Raw genomic sequence first — 13,516 nt, 5'->3', positions numbered from 1 at the left:
AAGACATATGGCCGTAGACGTACGGGGAATGATTGTACGGCTGATTGGGATCACAGACATCACCATTCAACAAGTGAGGACAGTCAGGCCCAGCGTCAGGCTCTGTATCCCAGTAGTTAGACATCAAGTCAAGATAACTGGAGACAGGAGAGCATTTTTAGCGGGAAAATAAACCCAACACAAAATCACAATCGTATTGTCATTTTAAGTGAGTGGCAAACCTGATAATTCTATTTTCAGACGCAGATCCCATTGACCAAGTATTCAGTTAAATGAACTGTTATAGGCCCCTTCTGAAAACAGATACACATCCTGATGGCCACAGAAACTTTGCCCACCCACCCTCAGTTTTCTAAACTGGGATCCCAATCAGACCCAAGAAACACAGCACATATTCTGGAAGACATCAGTGATATGGCTTGACTGTGTTCCCATACAAATCACATCTTGAATTGTAGCTCCCATAATCCCTACATGTCATGGGAGGGATCTGGTGGGAGGTAATTGAATCATGGGGGCAGGTTTTTCCTGTGCTGTTCTCATGATAGTGAGTAAGTCTCATGAGATCTGATGGTTTTATAAAGGACAGTTCCCCTGCACACAGTCTCTTGCCTGCTGCCATGTGAGATGTGCATTTCTCCTCTTTCCCTTTCTGCCATGATTGTGAGGCTTCCCCAGCCATGTGGAACTGTGAGTTCATTAAGCCTCTTTTTCTTTATAAATTACCCAGTCTTGGGTATGTCTTTGTTAGCAGCATGAGAACAGACTAATACAATCAAGAAACCTAGATGGGAACTTTAAGCCCTGGGCTTTATTGCGCTTGTGGTTTTGGCTTCCTGAGCCATACGCCCACTGAGAGTCAGACTTAGATCTTGGTGATGTGTCCTCTGACTCAGTCCTCACCTAGGGCATCCCAGGCCCAACTTTATAGGTCGTATCAGAGCCTTCAAGACAGCAAAGACACTCTGGCTCCTGTCGTGCCCCCAGCTTTGCCCTGCTTGTCCCTCTCTGGGCCCAGGTCCTTTCCTGCCTCACTTGCAGAGCTCATACATTGTTGTAGTATGAAGTGCGGCCATCCAGAAGAGTGTTGGCATTCTAAATCAGCACATTGGCTGATTCAGAATTTGCATACCATGCCATTTTTTGAGCACAGCCTCCTGTCCATCCTGAGAAATAGTATTTCAATTGTCAGTATGAAGGAGGTGATGCCATATGACCATGACCATTTCTTTAGTATTTTGTGGCACCACAGTAAGGTTGGCATTGCCTTTAGGTGATACTTGCAGAGTCAGATGCTGTCAACTCTGCCTCACTTGTGGAGCTCATACATTGTTTCCTGCCTCACTGCAGCCGCAGACATGTCCATGTCTGTGGCTCTGCATGAGGGGAGCTATGTCTACTGCCTTTTCTATTGGCAATACTGTTTGTGACCTACTGAAATGGCCTCAGGACTCACAGGAAAGAAGCACATCGGTAAAAGACCACCGAGTCCCTTCCTATCTGAGTAACATCAGATGTGACTTCACTTCTCTGAGCTCCAATGCCTTCATCTGTTGATTGGAGATAAGAATCCTGCCTACATCATAGGGATTAAATAAGATGATCATGTCAGGTGCCTGGCATGGTGACCAGCCCCAGTGAGCCCTTGGCGAGTGTTATTACTTATGAATACACTTCCCACACACCTTCACAGAAGTCCTCTCCATAGGGCTCAGGGCTCTTCTCTGCACACTATAGCATGCGTTGCCAGGAACAAGAAAGTAAGTAAGACCTCCAGCTTTACTTCATAATAAGAGACAAAATCAAGAAGGATGAAGTGTCATGGAATTGATGGGCATGGCATTCTCTTTTTTATGACTTTTCTTTTCATTCTGCAGTATTTGTTTCCAAGGCTCACAGTGACCTGAGGCTGTGAGGCCTCATCCAAGGGGCTGATGTGGACCTGCCCTGGGGGGCTGCCCTTTAAGGCCCTGCCACCCTACATTCACCTGGAAACTGGGCAATGTTGGAGGGGATATCTTTAAAACTAACGGGAACTGCTGGTCCCCTACCTTGAAACTGACCCAAGGTGATTTAGAAAACTAGTAGGATTTAGGAAACTAGTCTCTTGGTTAACAGGTTCAGGTTAAGGAGGCATAAAGGGCCTTGCTCCAAGGGATTCTGGGGAAATCTGAGGTCAGTCTGGATACAAAGGAGGATTGTTTGATATTCTGAGCCCACTCAAGAGGAGATCCAAGTGTCCAAAATGCACCAAGCTCCCTATTCCCCTTTTGTGGTGTTATGGAGAATAGCTGGAACCTACATGCAATCTCCTTGAGTGTCTTGGCCTGGCACATGGCCCTGGTTGGAAGGCCCCCATCTCTGCCTGAGTAACAAATGCTGGGCTTCCTAGGCACAGGCCTTGGGCTTGACTGCTTTGGGAGTCTCACACATTCCTAGAGGCTCCATTTCCACCCTCGGGTTCAGAGTGTTCAAGGTGGATGGTCATTGACAACTCTTCTACAGCCAGGGGGTTTTGATAAGGGAGACTGGGTATGTCTTCGGGCAGGGTCACCCCTATGGTTTTCTGATAGTTACCATAACATTCTTCTGAGTGGCTGTGCTTCATACTAAAACAGTGTCTAGAAGCTAACTGTTAATGAATTCAGTCTTTAAAATGTGATTCATGCACTGGGAGATTTCAGGAAGTGAGTATCAAATCATAAAAATGTATGAACACACACACACATGTGCAGGTGTGTGCACACATACTCACTTGTTCATCCTGCAACCATTATGTACAAAACTTACACGAGCTTTCCTTTTTTTTTTTTTTTTTTTTTTTTTTTGAGACAGAGTTTTGCTCTTGTTGCCCAGGCTGGAGTGCAATGGTGGGGGTCTCGGCTCACCACAACCTCAGCTTCCTGGGTTCAAGAGATTCTCCTGCCTCAGCCTCCCAAGTAGCTGGGATTACAAGCATGTGCCACCACACCTGGCTAATTTTGTATTTTTAGTAGAGACAGGGTTTCTCCATTTTGGTCAGGCTGATCTCTAACTCCTGACCTCAGGTGATCCACCTGCCTGGGCCTCCCAAAGTGCTGGGATTACAAGTGTGAGCCACTGCGCCCGGCCAAACTTTCCTTTTTAATTCTTTGAGAATCTAGAGGCAAACCAAGTCCCCATTGAGTGTAATGTATATTCAACCTCCTTCCATAGGAAATCTGTCTCTTGGGATGACAACAAGTCCCTGTTTAGGGGCAGCAGCTCCTCAGCAGAGGCAGGCTGAATGGTCTGTAGGTTTGGTTGTGTCAGCCCAAGGTAAGCCTATAGAATCACTGACCTTCAGAGATGAAGGGCACCATGGAGGACACATGCTCCATTTCTTTCATCTTTCAAATGCAGAGAAACAGGCCTAGAGACAGAAATGGACCTGCTGGGGTCTCAGCTGCTCTGTGCAGGACCAAGCCCAGAACCATCCTCCCTGCTCTGCTAGAGCCCTTTCCCTTCACAGCACTTGACGCTCCTCTCAGCTGGCAGATCTTTTCCAGAAGGTTCCATTACCTTACCTCTCTTCCATGATGGAAACAACAAGAAAGTAGGTGGCAGTGATTTCACGTATGTGATTGGCAGGTCCTGGAAAGTGTGTCTTTTTCTCAATGCTCTTTTTCAATGGTCAGATTCTCTTGGGTCAAAACAAAAAAGGTCAAGATCTCTGGATCCTCCTGAAGGTCACAGTCATTCTGCAAAATGGGCCTGACATTGAGAAAATATAGATGTGTCCCCTATCATGGAGAAGCCTTTTCAGATATGAAAAGTTTGCAGGCTTGGCCGGGCGCGGTGGCTCACGCCTGTAATCCCAGCACTTTGGGAGGCCGAGGTGGGCGGATCACAAGGTCAGGAGATCGAGACCATGGTGAAACCCCGTCTCTACTAAAAATAGAAAAAATTAGCCGGGCGCAGTGGCGGGCGCCTGTAGTCCCAGCTACTCGGGAGGCTGAGGCAGGAGAATGGTGTGAACCCGGGAGGCGGAGCTTGCAGTGAGCCGAGATTGTGCCACTGCACTCCAGCCTGGGCGACAGAGCGAGACTCCGTCTCAAAAAAAAAAAAAAAAAAAAAAAAAAGAAAAGTTTGCAGGCTTTGGGTCTGAGAATAACCAAGATAAAACACTTCATAGGTTTCTCATCTATTGTGTAATTTAATCTTCAGCGCTAAATTGAGATTCTGAAACTAGGGGGGAGAGACGAACAACACTGGATATTCCGCATTATCCAGTTCTAGGTCACTCTCTGGGTCTGCCTTGGGGTAGTCCTTTGATATGGGGGCAAGAAAACTTTTTATGCCTCAGCTTCCTCACCTATAGAGAGAAGAAGAAACCAACCACTTCTCAGTGTTGTTCTGAAGATGAGGTACAGTGATGGAAGGAAAACACCAAGGACAGTGCCTGGAAGACTGCCAGGAGGGGCTGAGTGAATATAGTTTCCCACCCTTACCCCTGGGTGGGTGTGGACCTGCCTCTGTGGTTGGGTTGCTTAAGGTTCAGCACTGTGCTGAAGCCCTAGACCCCTCTGAATCCCTCCTGTAAAGTAGATTCTACAGTCTCTACTTAACAGGCACTGAGTCGGAAGAGGGTGAAGGAGAGACATTCAAGAAGCACACTAGGTCTAGAACCTCGGAAAAGACCCAAGGAAAATAAGACTTAACCTGGTGTTTTAGACAAGTCCCAAAGTATTATTGCCCAAGAGGCACTGAGGCTAGTTTGAGAGAGAAAAACCTGTGTCCATGTTTTATAAGAAATTAAATCAGAATGTAGAAAAGCCCAATTCAGTTTCACCCAAATGAGTAGTAATATTAACTCCATTCCTATTTAAAGCTAGAAAGTACAGCTTTAACAGCTAAAAGGAGGTTACTGCGGACTGAGAATTACAGAAGGAACTCATTTGATAATCGGTACATTTGCATAGCCTGTTTTACTAGGCAGGATCTGGCCCAAACACAGCCAGTTATCACACTTAAACTCTCCAGCGTTCAAAGATCCCAGAATTAATATGCTTGGTGCTGGGACTGTATATTCCACTGTCCGTTTGTTGAATACACGTAGGGCACATTTGTCAGGCAGGACACAGCTCAGACAGTTGGCACACCTCACCTCTGTCTTGAATAGACATAGGTCATCTTTCATTGGAGGAGAAAAATCGAGATAGAGGATGGCTGCAGAAGTTGAATCTTTGGGAAAGGCACTGATAATTGTTAATGTGGGATGGGAGTCGCTGGGGGCTTTCTCTCCCTTCCTCTGACGTGAACATCCACCAATGTGGATGTGTCTTTTTGACCCTCCCCAGAGGAGTTACATTTCATGGCTACGCCTCTCCTTATTAGTCATGTTGCATAGCTAATCCTTCCTATGTCACTTTGGTGTTGCAAAGTACAAAATGTTGGACCAGTTTTCTCTTTGTAGTCTGCTATGAAAACCAGGTGTCTTCAAATACATCTTGAAGATGAAGGCAGCCTGTGGTTCCGGGACACCAACTGTAGAGCAAGTGGCCTATGAACCCAAAGTGAGAGCTACCCATTTCAGCTTGCCACTATGAAGGCAAGTTGTCTGAATCGTGAAAGGGCAAGGAATATTAACCTTAAGGCCAGAAGGATGGCAGCTCCTGGAAAGCAGCTGAGGAGCAGAAAGACACTCAATAGAAGTATAATTGAAGGATTTTTTTTTTCTTTTCTCCTACACTTAAATAGTTTGCTTAGTGTTAACATGAATATTTTGCTCCCAACTCTGCAGCAGGGCCAGCTGTCTATGGGTGTGGACACCCATTGGAAGACAATCCAGTGACCAGCTGCCTGCCTTAGAATCTGCCCCCACTGTATTCTGAAATTTCCAACACCAGACTTGTCTTGGAGATTGGGGTAGTAGTAGCCTCAGAAGCAGCTGTTAAAATGCACAAATGCTAATTGGGACGTAGCACCCATTAGCACTGTCACAAAGATGGAATTATCAACATAGCTATTATAACTCTTCTGAGGCCATGGACTTTGGAATGTTTAAAAAGCCAAATCAAATGGGAACTTTAGAAAATATCTGGTCTAGATTTTATATTTGAGGAACTTGAGGCCCAGAGAGGTTAAGTGACTTATTCAAGGTCACCAGCAAATCAGTGGCAGAGATGGAGTTGCAGCCCAGGTTTCACCAGGTGCTTGTTCCTGGAATCTTCTAGTCTGTAAGCCCTTTGTCTTGCAGATGAGAAAACCAAAGTTCACACATGAGAGGTAACTGGACAAGCCTGGACTCAAACTGAATTCCTCAGATTGTCTGTCCAATATCTATCACATTATCCCTTTTTTTCTTATTCCCATGGCTTTGGGGAGAGGATGAAGTAAGAGATGGTTGAACGTTTTGTGTCTTGGCATCTTCCATTAATCCGTAAGTCAGCTTTGAGAGCCCACCATGTGCAAAGTTCTTCAGCCACTTTGGAGAGTAGACAATGAACAAGGAAGGGGAAGAAAAGCTGAGTGGCTCATGTACCCTAAAAGTGGGGCAAATGTGGAATCATTGGACAGAAAGAGTCTGCCTAGGGAAGCTCAACATAGTACAAAACATCCCAGGGCATGGGCCCTTCCTGCCTCCCTTTTCTCTCTCTCCTTACCCAGGGACCCTCCCCAATCACTCCCCAAGAGAAAATAAACCCTGATTCACTGTCATCGCCTTGGCCCTCTTCTCTGGACAGGAGATTGAAGGGTAGATTATAGGGCTGGCAAAGCAGGCTATGAGGAAACTCCAGTTCCCTGTGGCCTTTCTCTTATCAATCAGAAAGGACAGGGTCTGGCTAGCATTTTTCAGAGCATCCAATATGGACCAGGTCCATTTTTTCATAGGCAGTACATTTTTTTTTTTTTAAATTTTACTTTAAGTTCTGGGGTACAAGCGCAGAACATGTAGATTTGTTACGTAGGTATATGTGTGCCATGGTGGTTTGCTGCACCTATCAACCCATCACCTAAGGTTTTAAATTTTTTTAATTTATGCATTTTTTTCTTTTTTCTTTTTTTTACGGAAAACGGCAAGCAGGTTGTATTTCTGGCCAGGCATGGAAAAGGAGAGAGCACTTGCTCTAAAGACAGCTTCTTCCAGAGCAGTGGGAAGCTGGGGAATGTTACAGGGTTAGACGTGGGTCAGAGGCTATGTAAGCTTGTGTGGGGAAAAACTGCAGACACGCAGGTGCAGATCAAGAACATCCTCTTCATATGACACGTGTGCAGAAAGTGGCAGCGATTCTCTTCTATGGGTGGGAACTTTTGCATTATAATGATATGCTAATGATCTAAAGGTGACAGGGGCCACTGGTTCTGGTTTGCTCTGGTTTTGTGCAGGCCTTATCTTCCTCTGCAAAACGTCCTGAAGTTCCCAGGCCATGTGGAGTTTTTTTTTTTTTTTTTTTTTAACACTTTAAGTTCTGGGATACATGTGCAGAACGTGCAGGTTCGTTACATAGGTATACACGTGCAATGGTGGTTTGCTGCACCCATCAAGCTGTCATCTACATTAGGTATTTCTCCTAATGCTATCCCTCCCCTATACCCCCACCCCCCGACAGGCCCTGGTGTGTGATGTTTCTCTCCCTGTGTCCACATGTTCTCATTTTTCACCTCCCACTTATGAGTGAGAACATGCGGTGCTTGGTTTTCTGTTCCTGTGTTAGTTTGCTGAGAATGATGGTTTCCAGCTGCATCCATGTCCCTGCAAAGGACATGAACTCATCATTTTTTATGGCTGCATAATATTCCATGGTATACATTTGCCACATTTTCTTTATCCAGTCTATCATTGATGGCCTTTTGGGTTGGTTCCAAGTCTTTGCTATTGTGAACAGTGCTGTAATAAACATATATAGGCATGTGCCTGTATAGTAGAATAATTTATAAACCTTTGGGTATATACCCAGTAATGGGATTGCTGGGTCAAATGGTATTTCTGGTTCTAGATCCTTGAGGAATCGCCACCCTGTCTTCCACAATGGTTGAACTAATGTACAGTCCTACCAACAGTGTAAAAGTGTTTCTATTTCTATTTCTCCACAGCCTCACCAGCATCTGTTGTTTCCTTTTTAATGATCACCATTCTAACTGGTGTGAGATGGTATCTCATTGTGGTTTTGATTTGCATTTCTCTAATGACCCGTGATGATGAGCTTTTTTTCATATGTTTGTTGGCCACATAACTCTTCTTTTGAGAAATGTCTCTTCGTATCCTTTGCCCACTTTTTGATGGGGTTGTTTGTTTGTTTTTCTTGTAAATTTGTTTAAGCTCTTTGTAGATTCTAGATATTAGCCCTTTGTCAGGTGGATAGATTGCAAACATTTTCTCCCATTCTGTAGGTTGCCTGTTCACTCTGACCCATCATCTAGGTTGTAAGCCCCACATACATTAGATATTTGTAGAGAGTGTGTTTTACCACCAGTTCTTACGGCCAACTTGAGTGGTAATTATCAGCCCAATGTACAGGTGAGGGAATTAAGGGACAGAGAGGTGAGTTTTCTTGCTTGGAGTCACCGGGCTGGTAAAAGCAGTGCCAGAGTTGGACTCAGGCCTCGTGTGTTGCTTGGGCAGCCTCTGCCCACTCACCCTCAGGCCCTTTCTGTGTCTTCAGGTAACTTCACAAGATGCAGAGCTTCCCACCATTCAACCTGTTAGTTAGCTCTGCTTTTTACCTGCCTTCTCTGAGAACATCTCCCATAATGTGAGTTACAGAAAGGGCGCATTTTATTCTCTTAGGCCCCTTTTCACCAATACAGAGGCCTGTGGTATTGACAACTGATCTCCCCTGGACAGGGCAAAGGGTGTGGAGGAGATGAAGGCCAGCCTCCTAGTGTGGAGTGGAGGGGGCTGAAAGGCCACATTTGGGAAATGGTTTGTTCCACTGATCCTTGGCTCTTATTGCAGGTCTGGAGTGCAGCTTTGACTTCCCCTGTGAGCTGGAATATTCCCCTCCACTGCACGACCTCAGGAACCAGAGCTGGTCCTGGCGCCGTGTTCCCTCCGAGGAGGCCTCCCAGATGGACTTGCTGGATGGGCCTGAGGCAGAGCGTTCTAAGGAGATGCCCAGAGGTAAGGGAGAGACCACTGGTGATGTCGTGGGTGGGTCAGGGCCAGGCTGGAATGCCTGTTTCTGTTTGAACTGATGAGGCTTCACCCCTGTTCTGCTCTATTTCCTTTGAAACCTGCTTTTAATATCTGTGCCTTTCCATGGCTTCTTTGGCCATGCAAGGAAGGGAGGAAGACAAGTCCCATCTCGAGTTCAGCCCAACCCTTTATTCTTTAACAAGTAATAAAAGTAGGGTTTCATAACTCTCCTCCATGCAGATTTCCCTGTAAGAGAAAGTGCTGATCGGTATTTGAAATGGGGTTGCCAGATAAAATACAAGATACCTCATTAAATTTGAATTTCAGATGAACAGCAAATGATTTTTTAGTATAAGTGTTTCTCATGCAATAGTTGGAACACACTTAAACTAAAAACTATTCCAATTATACAAAACAATTCAAATGTAATTGAGTGTCCTGCATTTTTATTTTTACTGCCAAATCTGGCAATCCTAATTTGGAAGGTATTGTAGAACTGGCTTAAATGTTTGTTTCAAAGCCGTTCATAAATACTCAAGTGACATGTTTGCTTGGTGTGATGCTTTCTGTGGCCCTGAGCTGTTTATGAATGTCCTCTTCTTTATTATCAGGGCCTAGGAAAGGTAGGCTCAGAGGAAAGTAGTGGGCAGTTGTTAAATTGTGCTGAGTTTCTTGGAGAGAGATATGGAGGCAGTAAGCCCTGGTCTAGTTTTATGTCTCACGAAGCCAATCTTAGGGCTCCCAATGTCTTGAACCCAGAAAACTCTACTGACTCAGAGTTGAAAGCCTATGTTCCTGGCTTTTAGGAAGAAGTAATAACTGAAATGGCAATGGGCTTATTGGACATTCAGGGTAGTTTTTTCAGTTTGCAAAGCATTCCCACCTACGCTATCTCATTGGATGTCAGTCAATGAGAGAGGCAGGGCAGAGAAGAAAACTAGTGCTCAGAGAGGGTGAGTGACTTGCCCAACATCACACAACATGTACATGTGAGTCTGGGTCTAAATACCTGCTGTGATGAGTCCTAGACAAGGGTACTTTCCACCACATCATGCTTCGTCTTTGTAGCAAGACCAGGACCAGAGCGTGCTTTGTGGCCAGGTTCTTGACAGAGATCATCTCAGGCTCATGCTACTAGGGAGTCTAGCAGGTCAGGTCTCAGGTAAGCTGATGAGGGAGATTGGAGGTGGCACAAAAACAACTAATGCTCTCAGGCTTACACCTCAGCCTTTACCTTGTCATCAAAGAACCAAAGGAGACTTTCCTTTCTAGATACTTTCCTGGGCTGACTTTTTGTTTTTATAACTCTTTTGGGATTGCTTGACCTTGACTTATATTTTAAGCTGCTTTTATCTGGATTTTGGTAGGTATTGTAGTGTGTGTGTGTGTGTAGGTGAATGCTCTTAACCAGAAAGTACATCAGAATTCTTCTGGAGAACTTATGGAAAATACTGCCTCGATCCCATAACCTGAGATTCTGATTCAGTAGATCTGAGATGGAGACTACGTATCTGTGTTTTACGTTTTTACTAGGAAATTTAGCAAAAAGTGGATATAATATGCGTGCATAGATTAGAGATTACAACAAAACCAACAACACTTGCATTCTCACTGCCAAAAAGCTGAAGAATCTGAACATTATCAGTCTTTTTGGGGTTTCCTCTATCCCACCTAGATCACAAACTTTTCCTCATCCTCCAAGGTAACCACTCTCCTACATGTTGTGTGAATCACTTATTTGCTCTTTTTCATGGCTATACTACCTATGTATATAGCTCCAAACAACATATTGACTAGGTTTGCATGTTTTCAGCCTTGTATATAAATGGGATTATACTGTCTTTGATCTGTTCACTTTGATAGATGTAGCTATGATTCATTTGCTTTTGGTACTATATTCATCCTTTGCATAAAAATACACAATTGATCTCTTCTACTGTCATTGAACATTTGAATTATTTCCAGGTTCTTGCTATTGCCATCAACACTATTGTAAACATTTTTGTACATCTCTCTTGGTGCACATGTTCAAGATTTTATCTAGAACAGGGACCCCTAACCCCCAGGCTGCAGACTGGTACCTGTCCAAGGCCTGTTAGGAACGGGACGCATAGCTGGAGGTGAGTAGCAAGTGAGCCAGCATTACTGCCTGAGCTCCGCCTCCTGTCCGATCAGCTGCTGCATTAGATTCTTATAGAAACGTGAATCTTCTTGTGCACTCCGCACACACACAGACTGTGCATGCAGGGGATCTAGGTTGGGTGCTGCTTATGAGAATCTAATGCCTGATGATCTGAGGTGGAACATTTTCATCCCAAAACCATCTGTGGAAAAATTGTCTTCCAAGAAACTAGTCCTTGGTGCCAAAAACGTTGGGGACCATTGCTGCAAGAGCATGTAACTAAGAGTGGAATTGCTGGGTGAGAGGGTCAGTGCATCTTCCATTTCATTGGTTAATGCCAGTCTGTTTTCCAAAGTGGTTGCACCAATTTGTACTCCCACTAGTGATATATTGGTATTCCTCCCCATGGCTTTACATCCTCATCAGTATCTGCTATTGCCAGACTATATTTTTTTATCTGTCTGGCGAATGAAATACAGTATCCCATTGCAGCTTCAATTTTCGTGGAAGTCTGTTTTATTTTATTTCTCGTAAGTTTCTTGGGTGATTCTGAGGCATAGCTGGGCTTGTAATACTGTTGACTTACTTTCATTCAGACTTACTCCCATTCAGCCACCCCTAGGACTGTCTCCAGAGTCCAACATTTAACCTCTAGAAACAAGTATTTTTGGTCACTACAGATTTTTTAAAAATTTATATTCCAGGAGTGGAACTGTGATTACAGTTCAGTGAGATCAAGAGAGAGGGACAAGTGGAAATTGTGTTCTTCGTGAATTCCACTGATGGTACGCAGTCACACATTATAACTTTGAAAGTTTATGCTTTAAAAAAATTTTTAAACAGTGCCAATACATTGTGCATTTCACTTTGTGACCTGTTTCTCCTCTTCTACCTGTGATTGCTGACATGAGCACATTATACTGAGTACTATGAGAAAACAAAAAAGAAGGGGAAGAGGAGACAAGGAAGAAAATAAATAAATTTTTACTTCTCAGCATTCCTTAGCATGGAAACATATCAATGCCTTTTGTTTTTATGAAGCTGGATTCCAAGGGTCAGTGCACACACTGAATATGAAACTTTCCCATTAGATTAATCAGGATTGGAATATCCATTTATTTAAAGTAAATGTTGTCAACTTCCATTGCTCTGAAAAGTCATCACTGTTAGCATCAGGTAGTAGTTAGCAATACTAAGGATGGAGGTGTGAACAACCATAGCAAAAGCTGCTGTGGATACACCAGACTCCTTTACCAAGCTCTTTCATGAACGGGCACATCCAAACTTAGCTTAAGAGAGGCTTACCACTGTCAGAAACTTCTAATTTTTCTGGGGTCTAATGGAGGGGTCTGTACTCACACAGCATGGATCAGTCATGGAAACAAGGAGATGAGCCTCCCAGCCCTCCCAGAAACTCCACTGCTTCAGTAATGACACTGAGAGGTGTTTGGAGCTTTCAGGAGTGGGTCTCTCGTCACTTTTTTAGTCAATTCTTTACACCACTAGCTTTCCCTGAAGTAGCATTGTTCCTCATGAAGCAGCCCACTGTAATAAACTCCCTTGACCTTCAGGGAAAGAAGTGAAGGTAAAGGAAGAGAAAACAACCTGTCCATTCAGCACAATGGCCAAGCAGGGTCCTATATTCCAATCCTAACTCCCAGAGCTTTAGAGTCTCAGTTTCTCGGTCATTTTGGTAGAAAGGGTGCTGGTGGTGAAGATGAGAAGCGGGGATGGGTTGCCTTTAGTATGATGTGGTCACTATTTTGTTTTCTAACTCAATATTCATGGATCAGAGAGTATTTAGATGCTGTTGCAATATTTCTTGTCAGGTATAGAGGGGCCAGAAAAAGGCAGCAAGATGATACCAATCAAAGATAATGAACTGTAAGTGTATAAATCCTGAATGATTTTAATTTATGGCCCCTGTAGCTGAGAATAATAAGGAAGATACAATTCAGAGCAGCAAGATAATAAAAAGTGATCATTTTGATGGAACATAATATTATGAATGAATAAAATCTTGAAGAACCATCAGATGGAGGCATTCTGTGACTTTTTAAGAAGTGCCAGGGGCCATGTTGATGTCTAACTGCTTCCGGTGTTTTGGAACGTAGTCAAGGTATTTTCCTTCTCCAGCAAGGCGAGACTTTACTCTGTAGCATGAATCCTGGCTTAAAAATGGAAAACACACTCTCGCCCCATCCACAGAGCCCCCTCCCCAGCGCCTCACTCACAGGCACACACAGGAAAGATGGAAGCAGATTCCACAGTGAGGAGGCTCCTATTCTTCCTGGATG

At 44.2% G+C, this 13,516-nt stretch overlaps 1 protein-coding gene across 1 annotated transcript in view; it reads left to right on the top strand.

The window, feature by feature from the left end:
- The window catches only part of ALK (ALK receptor tyrosine kinase), a 751,958-nt gene that overhangs the window by 227,767 nt on the left and 510,675 nt on the right, over window positions 1-13,516 (top strand). Inside the window, exon 3 of the mRNA XM_007971055.3 lies at window positions 8,918-9,082. Coding sequence (XP_007969246.3) covers window positions 8,918-9,082 — 165 coding nt within the window. The remainder of the gene's footprint in view (window positions 1-8,917; window positions 9,083-13,516) is intronic.

The sequence above is a fragment of the Chlorocebus sabaeus genome, chromosome 14 (genome assembly GCF_047675955.1).
Source record: "Chlorocebus sabaeus isolate Y175 chromosome 14, mChlSab1.0.hap1, whole genome shotgun sequence".
NCBI classification, from domain to species: Eukaryota; Metazoa; Chordata; class Mammalia; order Primates; family Cercopithecidae; genus Chlorocebus; species Chlorocebus sabaeus.
This window is presented reverse-complemented; position numbering and strand designations above follow the sequence as displayed.